Genomic DNA, 10,307 nt, shown 5'->3' with positions numbered 1-10,307 from the left:
TTTTTTTTTTTTTCCTGAGAGGGAATCTTACTTTGTTGCCCAGGCTGGAGTTCAGTGGTGCAATCTTGGCTCACTGCAATCTCTGCCTCCCAGGTTCCAGCAATTCTCCTGGTTCAGAGTCCCAAGTATCTGGGATTACAGGCATGCACCACCACACCCAGCTAATTTTTGTATTTTTAGTAGAGACGAGGTTTCACCATTTTGGTCAGGCTGGTCTTGAACTTCTGACCTCAAATAATCTGTCCGCCTTGGCCTCCCAAAGTGCTAGAATTACAGGCGTGAGCCACCGTGCCTGTCCCCAATAAAATATCTTGTTTCCACATTCTCCCCATAAATATTTGCCTCTGATGCATTGTCATGGGAACATTCAACCTCTTTCCATCTGGTGCTCCCCAATTCAAGAATTGCCTGTTATTCAAGTACACTCTTTAAAAAATTTTGTTGATCCTCAGATTTTACATTTTAACACCACCTTACCTCCTAGAGTGCTGATTTTCTGATCTGTAAAATGGTGTTGCGGTTTCACTCCCTAGGACTGTAGGGAAGAGAAAGTCTCTGGCTGTCAATGTCAGTCAATGTCAACTCCCTCTGCCTCCCCCATTTCATTCCTGGGAACTCTGAGGCCCAGAGAGGGGCATTAACTAGTGTCAACTTTAATAACGGGATTCAGGCAATATGTTTAAATAATTTATTTAAGCGTAAAGTTTGAGAATGGCCAAGGGGGGGACACAGGCTCCAATAAGCTGGGTTCAGTGCTCTTGAGTAGAGTGGTTTGAGGGTCATTCATTTATATAAGCAAGGTCTGGGGAATAATAAGCAATAAGAAGAAGAAGAAGAAGCAAGGTCTGGGGAAGCTTAACAGAATTTCAACATTTTCCATATTAGTTAAGTGTATAGTCACAGCAATTTAATTGATTCTAGGCAGTGTTTCTATTTGAGAAAGGTACATTTAACATTCCACATTAAGATGTAATATTCAAAGGGTCTTTTATCTTAGTCATGGGGTCTTTCATCTCAGGGACCATCTGATCTGAGCCGAAAAAGAAAATATAGGAAGAGGCAAGGTGCTGTGGCTCAGGCCTGTAATCCCACCACTTTGGGAGGCTGAGGTAGGAGGATCACTTGAGCCCAGGAGGTTGAGGCTGCAGTGAGCCTGATCCGCCACTGCACTTCAGTCTGGGCGACAGAGTGAGACCCTGTCTCTGGAAAAAAAAAAAAAAAGAAAAGGAAGGAAATTAATCCATATCAAAAGGTCAGTACTTAAGGGGTCTGCTCCATTTCTCAGTCTCCAAAGTCAGCCCTCCTCAGGGTCTAACAACTTTTAAAAGCCCCAAATAGACAGACTGTTCATTTCCTTCTGCACTTGGCCCGGTCTCACTACAAGCCACGCCTGGCCCAGCCCCGTCCCGCCTTGAGCCTCGGTGTCCCCACCTAGGGGCGGGCAGCCAGGGGCACTTCCGCTGGCCCAAGTGATCTGCATGTGGCAGGGCTGCGCAGTGGAGCGGCCAGAGGGCAGGATGACGAGCCAGACCCCTCTGCCCCAGTCCCCCCGGCCCGGGCGGCTGACGGTAAGTGCGAGGCTAGCTGCGTCCCCGCGCCTCTGCCCTCCCTTCCAGTTTCTCCCGCCAGTCCCTCCAGCCGCCCGAGCCCCCTACTTCTGGCGCGCTGTCTCCCTGCACCTCGGGCTGGTCGCTCTCTTCTGTCTTTGCTATCCCTCCTGCTCGGATCGCTCTCCTTTCACGCCTCGGTGTCCCTTTCTGGTTTGGCTCTGTCCAGCCTCTCCTCTTTGCCCTTTTGCTTCCTCCCTCTACATTCGGTCTTTAGTTCCCCTCCCTTCTCTCTTCCCCGGGCTTGTCCTAGTCCAGGGCTTCTCCTCTGCCCCTCCTTCTCCCCTGCTCCCAGTGGGAGAAGCCCATCCAACCAGCTTGGCCAGAGGATCTTTCCCTCACTCGCAGCCCTCTCCAACCTGCCCCTGCCCCTGCCCTCTGGCTGGGACCCGAATCCCTCTGCTTGCCTGCCTGGTCCCCGGGCTTGGGTGAGGGGAGTTGGGGAGGAGGATGGGGAAAAGGCTGGGTGCGCTCTAGAAGCAGAACACTCGGGTTCTCTCCTGCACTGAGAGTCATCCTGAAGACCTGGAGGAAGGGAAAGCAGATCCAGCAGCAGGTCAGCGTGGCTCTCTCTAATAGGGCCGTGGTCACGTCATTGCTGTTGGCTATTGACAAAGTCACATGCCTAGTGCCAGGATCACCCTAGGTGCTCAATAAATGCCTGAATGAATTACTGGGGAAGTGTAATGCACCGTGCATGATGCCAGGTAGGGCAAGATTGGCCTTGAACAGAACACTAGATGCTCCTGTAAATCAGAGGATATTCTCCTCCCTTAGGAGCCTCACAGCCTTTTTGTTTGTTTGTTTTTTGTTAAAATAGAGACGGAGTCTCGCCATGTTGGTGAGACCCAGGCTGGTCTTGAACTCCTGGTTGAAACCCCAGACTGGACTCAAACTCTTAGGCTCAGGCAATCCTCCTACCTCAGTCTCCCAAAGTGCTGGGATTACAGGCGTGAAACACAGCACTTGGGCAGGAATCTCGCAGTCAATGAACAAACAGGGAATTATAAGGGAAGAACTGCCAGGCCAGTGAAGTATAGTAGTGTAAGACCTTCTGGGATCACAATGAGACAACCCACCCTGAAGGACTCCCAGAGGAATTCATCTGAAGGATGAGTAGGGTCAGAGAAAGGAGTGTGGATGCCAAGTGAGTGAGCTCCTGGAGGTGAGGGGGCCTGGCTTGCTCCGGATTGGAGGGGTGGGGAGCAACAGGCGGTTCTGGTAGCTGATTGCGAGGGTTGAAGTAGCAGTCCAGTTGCAAAGGGCCTCTAAACCTTGTTATGGAGTCTGGAGTTTATCTGGAAGGGAATGAAAAGTTGCTCAAGTGTTTAATACAGGGAGTGATAGGATCAGATTTGTACTTCAGAAAAGGTACTCTCAGCCAGGTGTGGTAGCTCATGCCTGTAGTCCCAGCACTTTTGGAGACAGAGCGGGTGGATCACCTAGCTCCGGAGTTTGAGACCAGCCTGGCCAACATGGCAAAACCCTGTCTCTATAAAAAATACAGAAATTAGCTGGACATAGTGGCACACGCTTGTAGTCCCAGCCACTCTGGAGGCTGATACAGGAGAATCGCTTGAGCCTCGGAGGTGGAGGTTGCAGTGAGCCGAGATTGTACCACTGCACTGCAGCCTGGGCAAGAGTGAGACCTTGTCTCAAAACAAAAAACAAACAAAAACAAAAAACAAAAAGGAGCTTAGGAACAGGGCTGAGGTCTTGTTTGATAAAGAAATGGAGCTGAAGATGTCAGCACAGGAAACTTTTTTTGAGACAAGGTCTCCCGCTGTCACCCAGGCTGGAGTGCAGTGGCGCAGTCTTGGCTCACTGCAACCTCTGTCTTCCGGGTTCAAGCAATTATCCTGCCTCAGCCTCCCAAGTAGCTGAGATTACAGGCGTACGCCACCAGGGCCCAGCTAATTTTTTGTATTTTTAGTAGAGATGTGGTTTTGCCATGTTGGCCATGCTGCTCTTGAATTCCTGGCCTCAAGTGACCCTCCCACCTGGGCCTCCCAAAGTGTTGGGATTATAGGCGTGAGCCACTGCACCCAGCCTATTTTTTGAAGCATCTGGAAATTAGCTTCAGAAAGGACATTAGATGTGATTGGATCTGTTAGACTTTCAGAGCTGGGGGAGCTTAGAGTTCTCTTGGTCCATTTTGCCTTCCTGTTTCACAGATAACTAAGCCTAGGCCCAGAGAAGGAAAGCAAAGGGCCCTGGGCACATATCTAAGTATTGGCAGTAGTGGGGCAGGATGTTGGGAAGGATGGGAGTGAGGCACCCATATTGTGTTGGAGTCATGCTAATACAGGTTTCTTCTCAGCTCCAACTTCATCACATCCTAGCTGTGTGACTTCTCTCTGAACTTTCCTTGCCTGTAATATGGGGATATTAGGAGGGCCTGGGAGCTTTCAGCAGTGTAGGAGTAATGAGAACATATTGGTCCATTCAAGGGGTAAAGTCTGCAACTTTGCATTTTACTGGGTGCTTTACAGAGGTGACCTCAGGGTTAACCAAACAGTCCTGCTGAGGGGCCTTGAGGTTTTTGGGAGAAAAAGTCAGAGGTTCTGGGCTTATTTTTCTCAGCTCTATTGTTTGGCTGCTGTCAAGATGCATCCTCTCCTCTGCTTTCTCCCTTCCAGTCAGCAGAACTGTCCCCTGGTAGGAGATGTTGTCATGGCAATCAGATTTCTCCAGCAGTTCGGTTGCCTTTGTCTCTCTTTTTTTTTTTTTTTTTTTTTTTTGAGACAGAGTCTCGCTTTGTCGCTCAGGCTGGAGTGCAGTGACCGGATCTCAGCTCACTGCAAGCTCCGCCTCCCGGATTTACGCCATTCTCCTGCCTCAGCCTCCCGAGTAGCTGGGACTACAGGCGCCCGCCACCTCGCCCGGCTAGTTTTTTTTGTATTTTTTAGTAGAGACGGGGTTTCACCATGTTAGCCAGGATGGTCTCAATCTCCTGACCTCGTGATCCGCCCGTCTCGGCCTCCCAAAGTGCTGGGATTACAGGCTTGAGCCACCGCGCCCGGCCTGCCTTTGGCTCTCTTAACTCCAGTACTTTAATCTTAGGAGAGCCCACAGACCAGTTGAGAATGAGGTCACACCTACATCAGACTGAGTGACATTCCTGAGCCCTGTCCCCATCCCCACTCTTGTGGTAAAATCTTCAGGTTGGAAATCCAGCCTTCCCTCTAACACCACGCATCTATTCCACAGCAGCAGCCGTCACATCCCTTAGGAAACCTTCTCTGACAGCCTCCAATACACATCCACAAAAAGACCTGACCCCTCCTACCTTTGAGTCTTCCCTCTCAGCACCTACGTGCTTAACCCATCTGTTTCCCACTCCCCTGTGAGTTCCTTGAAAGCAGGGACTGTGTCTTGTTCTGTTTGGCACAAGGTTTGCATGTAATAGGTCCAACATACATTTTGTTGAATGAATGAGTCACTAAAGGAATGAAGAGTGAAGGTATTGGAAGACTGAAGGTAATTTATGTAATGACTAAGAGCTCAAGCTTGAAGTAAAACGGACCTGAATTCAAATTCTGACATCATCACTTAATAGCCAGTCTCAGGCAACTTTCTTCATCTCTTTAAGCCTTAGTTTCTTCTTCTGTAAAATGGAGATTTAATACGTTCTTCATGGAAGTGTTGTGAGGGCTGAATTAGATAATCCATTTAAAGCACTACACAGAGTTACTAGACTGTCTGTTTCCATATCCCTCTTCCCACCAACCTTCCCACTAGGCATACATTTTGTTGAATGAATGAGTCACTAAGGGAATGAAGAGTGAAGGTATTGGAAGACTGAAGGTAATTTATTTATGTAATCACTAAGAGCTCAAGCTTGGACTAAAACGGACCTGAGTTCAAATTCTGACATCATCACTTAATAACCAGTCTTAGTGCTCAGCCCAGGGTCTGGTACAGAGAGGTGGCCTCTAAAAGTTCTGTTGAACAACCAAACTTAACTTGCATTTGCACTGCTCTTCACAGTTTGTGAAGCAGTTTTACACCCACAATATGTAGAGTTACTGGCCTTTTCATTACCAAGAATATTCCTGTTATTATTTAAGTCCCATGGGACCATATTTGGAAAAACATTCATCAAACAAATTCCATTTATGCTGGGCGTGGTGGCTTGCACCTGTAATCCCACCTGCTTGGGAGGCTCAGGCAGGAGGAAGCCTTGAAGCCAGGAGTTCAAGACCAGCCTGGGCAACACAGTAAGACCCATCTCTAAAAAGATATTTTTTAAGTAGCCAGATACAGTGTTGAATGTCCTGTAGTCCCATTTACTTGGGAGGCTGAGGCAGGAGGATGACCTGAGCCCAAGTTCAAGGCTGCAGTAAGTTATGATCATGCCACTGCACCCCCAGCCTCGGCAACAACACAGCAAGATCCCATCTCTTAAAAAAAATTCAATTTTCTGGCCAGGCACTATGGCTAACGCCTGTAATCCCAACACTTTGGGAGGCCGAGGTGGACAGATTGGGGTCAGGAGTTTGAGACCAGCCTGGCCTACATGGTGAAACCTAGTCTCTACTAAAAATACGAAAATTAGCCAGGCTTGGTCGTGCACTGTACATCTGTAATCCCAGCTACAGGGTGGCCATCCTAGCTCCCAGGCTGAGGCACAAGAATTGCTTGAGCCTGGGAGGCTGAGGTTGTAGTGAGCCAAGATCACATCACTGTACTCTAGGCTGGGCAACAGAGTGAGACTCTGTTTCAAAAAAAAAAAAAGAAAGAAAAAAATTCCATTTTTAAATAAATCAAGGTAATGCCAACTGTTAACCAGAACTTCTGATCTACATGAAATAAGAATTTTTGTCCCCAACTCCCAGCACAGGATGTGGATACACAGTAAATACCCAAGAAAAGCTTCCCAAATGAACACATGTATGGTTTCTTTCGTCTTTCTGAAATGTTGGAAGTGTCCCTCCTCCCTTACCCTTGGCTTTTATTATATCTTAGATCAGAGCTGAGCATGCCAGGTTGGAACTCTTGACTTTGTAACAACTCCATGTCCCCATTTTACTTCCTTTTTTTTTTTTTTTTTGGAGTTGTACTCTCATTCTGTCGCCCAGGCTGGAGTGCAGTGGCACGATCTCGGCTCATTGTAACCTCTGCCTCCTGGGTTCAAGTGATTCTCCTGCCTCAGCCTCCCGAGCAGTTGGGACTGTAGGCGTGTGCTACCATGCCCGGCTAATTACTGTATTTTTAGTAGAGATGGGGTTTCGCCATGTTGGCCAGGCTGGTTTTGAACTCCTGGACTCAAGTGATCCACTCACCTTGGTCTCCCAAAGTATGGGGATTATAGGCGTGAGGCACCATGCCTGGCCTTTACTTTAAAAAAAAATTTTTCCCTTAAACCTATTTAAAAAAAAAATAGAGATGGGGTCTTGCTATGTTGCCCAGGCTGGTCTCCAACTCCTGGCCACAAGTGATCCTCCTGCCATGGCCTCCCAAAGTGTTGGGATTACAGACATGAGCCACCGTGCCCAGCCAATATCCCCATTTTATAGATGAGGAGACTGAGGCCTTAAGAGGGAAAAAGGCTTGCCGAAGGCCACAGACTTTGGAAGTATCATTGCTGAGACTTCCTTCCATGGCAGCCTCTTCCTGTAACATTCTTCTGCTTTTGTAAGACAGAGTCTTACAATATTACAATATGTATTGACAGAGTCTTACTCTGTCACCCATGCTGGAGGGCAGTGGGGTGATCTTGGCTCACCTTGCCTCCGCCTCCCACGTTCAGGTGATTCTCGTGCCTTAGCCTCCCAAGCAGCTGGGATTACAGGCACGTGCCACCACACCTGGCTAATTTTTGTATTTTTAGTAGAGACAAGGTTTCACCAAGTTGGCCAGGCTTGTCTCGAACTCCTGACCTCAGGTGATCTGCCTGCCTCAGCCTCCCAAAGTGCTGGGATTACAGGCGTGTGCCACTGTGCCTGGCCTCCTCCCATAACATTCTATGACCTAAAATTAAGATGCTTGAATGGGTATTCTTTCTTTTTTTTTTTTTTTTGAGACGGAGTCTCGCTCTGTCGCCCGGCCTGGAGTGGGCAGTGGCCGGATCTCAGCTCACTGCAAGGCTCTGGCCTCCTCACGGGTTAGGCATTCTCCTGCTCAGCTCCCGAGTAGCTGGGAGCTAGCAGGCGGCCAGCCACCTCGGCCAGGCTACGCTTTTTGTATTTTTTAGTAGCAAGACGGGGTTTCACCGTGTTAGCCAGGATGGTCTTGAACTCCTGACCTCGTGATTCGCCTGTCTCGGCCTCCCAAAGTGCTGGGATTACAGGCTTGAGCCACCGCGCCCGGCCGGGTATTCTTTTTTCAAACAGAAACCTTTCTTCCTCCTTAAAATGCCCACCCTCGGCTGGGCACTGTGGGAGGCTGAGGCAGGTGGATCGTGTGAGGTCAGGAGTTTGAGAACGGCCTAGCAAACATGGCAAAACCTCGTCTTTACTAAAAATACAAAAATTAGTTGGGCATGATGGCGGGCGCCTGTAGTCCCAGCTACTAGCGAGGCTGAGGCAGAAGAGTTGCTTTAATCGAGGTGGAGGTTGCAGTGAGCCGAGATTGTGCCACTGCACTCCAGCCTGGGCGACAGAGCGAGACTCTGTCTTAAAAAAAAAGCCACCCCCTGGAGCAACACAGCATCAATATAACCCTCTTTAGTAAGATGGGCCTTTCACTAGCCAAAGCCAAACATTATGGCTCCCCTACGTTTTTTATCCAGTTATTCTTTGGATAAAAATAAGTCATGAGCTCAGGGGAGATGGCGTGTTGGTTTACTCTGCCTCTTGTGCCCCCAGATGTCTACTGTTGTGGAGCTGAATGTGGGGGGTGAGTTCCACACGACCACCCTGGGTACCCTGAGGAAATTTCCGGGCTCAAAGTTGGCAGAGATGTTCTCTAGCTCAGCCAAGGCCTCCATGGATGCAGAGGGCCGCTTCTTCATCGACCGCCCCAGCACCTATTTCAGACCCATCCTGGACTACCTGCGCACTGGGCAAGTGCCCACACAGCACATCCCTGAAGTGTACCGTGAGGCTCAGTTCTATGAAATCAAGCCTTTGGTCAAGCTGCTGGAGGACATGCCGCAGATCTTTGGTGAGCAGGTGTCTCGGAAGCAGTTTCTCCTGCAAGTGCCGGGCTATGGCGAGAACCTGGAGCTCATGGTGCGCCTGGCGCGTGCAGAGGGCATAACAGCACGGAAGTCCAGCGTGCTTGTGTGCCTGGTGGAAACGGAGGAGCAGGATGCATATTATTCAGAGGTCCTGTGTTTTCTGCAGGATAAGAAGATGTTCAAGTCCGTTGTCAAATTTGGGCCCTGGAAGGCAGTCCTAGACAACAGTGACCTCATGCACTGCCTGGAGATGGACATTAAGGCCCAGGGGTACAAGGTATTCTCCAAGTTCTACCTGACGTACCCCACCAAAAGAAACGAATTCCATTTTAACATTTATTCATTCACCTTCACCTGGTGGTGATCATCAGGAGCAGAGACTGTTACGAGTTCTAGCATGGCTTATGAAATTAAAAGTTGCCATCAATGCCATTTTCCTTTAATTTCACAAACATCAGGCAATTTCCAGGGTTGGTCTAGAGTCTTGCTCTTAAATATTGATCTCCCATTTAAGGACTTTCCACTCTATTGCAACTGACACCACTATATTTGCCTAGCAACTTGCAGCTGCTTCCTCTTCAAAGCCTCATGTGTCTTTAAGAATGTTTCAACAATGTGTTGGCAAGAGATGTGGGATGACAACAGGAACATACAAGATACTGTGAATCTAGATGTTCTGACCTAAAGATGTAGTCTACCTAGCCCCAGCTTGTGGTCCAATCCATCTGTCTCTGGCATGTGCCCTCATGTAGCAGGTGCTTTCCTGATCCCCTTTGCGAGATGCTGTGGGTGCTAAAACCTCAGAGCTGTCCTCTTCTCTAGAGTGGAGGTTTTCAAAGTGCATCATCAGCATTACCTGTGAACTTGCTGGAAATACAAATTCTCAGACCCCACCCCAGACCTACCGAATCAGAATTTCCGGGGGTTGGCACAGCATTCTGATTTACCAAACCCTCCAAGTGATTTTGATGTATTCTAATTTTGAGACCATCTCTAGAAAAGATTTGCTACCTCTTGTATGGAGGTACAAAAGACTGACCTCTTACATCGAGGAACTTCCTTTCCCAGAGCTCCTCATGGAGTCAGGCTGAAGTCAGTCTTCTGAGAGCACATTCTTACTTAAATTTTTTTTTTTTTCTGTCCTACGCTGCTTCCCTCACTCCCTTTCTCCTAAGAGCACTCCATCAATAAACCATTTGCATGAGAGTCTCAGTTTTGGTTCTGCTTCTCAGCCTAATACAGGACTCATCCTCTAAAGGAGGATACATGTCGACGTTCATTCTCTTCCAAGTCCAGGTCTGAGATAGATGACCCCCTTCCCTGCGTACTAGCTTGATCAGCTATTGTGGGTTGTCTGGAACTTTCTTGGGACATAGGGTTTCTTTCTTGGGACCAAAGGGTTTCTTGGGATACAGGACTTCCAGTATAAAAACTTGGAAGTCTCATCGGGTGCAGCGGCTCATAGCCTATAATCCCAGCACTTTGGGAGGCTGAGGCGGGTGGAGAACTTGAGGTCAGGGGTTCAAGACCAGCCTGGCCAACACTGTGAAACCCCCCATCTGTATTAGTCTGTTTTC

At 48.6% G+C, this 10,307-nt stretch overlaps 1 protein-coding gene across 1 annotated transcript; it reads left to right on the top strand.

Moving 5' to 3' along the window:
* Nucleotides 1-1,441: 1,441 nt before the first annotated feature.
* On the top strand, nucleotides 1,442-9,942 carry KCTD14 (potassium channel tetramerization domain containing 14). The gene is made up of 2 exons (XM_017893565.1): nucleotides 1,442-1,568; nucleotides 8,417-9,942. Exons 1-2 carry the CDS (start codon nucleotides 1,479-1,481, stop codon nucleotides 9,092-9,094), a joined length of 768 nt encoding a protein of 255 aa, XP_017749054.1. The 5' UTR covers nucleotides 1,442-1,478; the 3' UTR covers nucleotides 9,095-9,942.
* The last annotated feature ends 365 nt before the right edge of the window (nucleotides 9,943-10,307 follow it).

This window comes from Rhinopithecus bieti, unplaced genomic scaffold, assembly GCF_001698545.2.
Source record: "Rhinopithecus bieti isolate Rb0 unplaced genomic scaffold, ASM169854v2 scaffold_23868, whole genome shotgun sequence".
In the NCBI taxonomy this organism is placed as follows: domain Eukaryota; kingdom Metazoa; phylum Chordata; class Mammalia; order Primates; family Cercopithecidae; genus Rhinopithecus; species Rhinopithecus bieti.
This window is presented reverse-complemented; position numbering and strand designations above follow the sequence as displayed.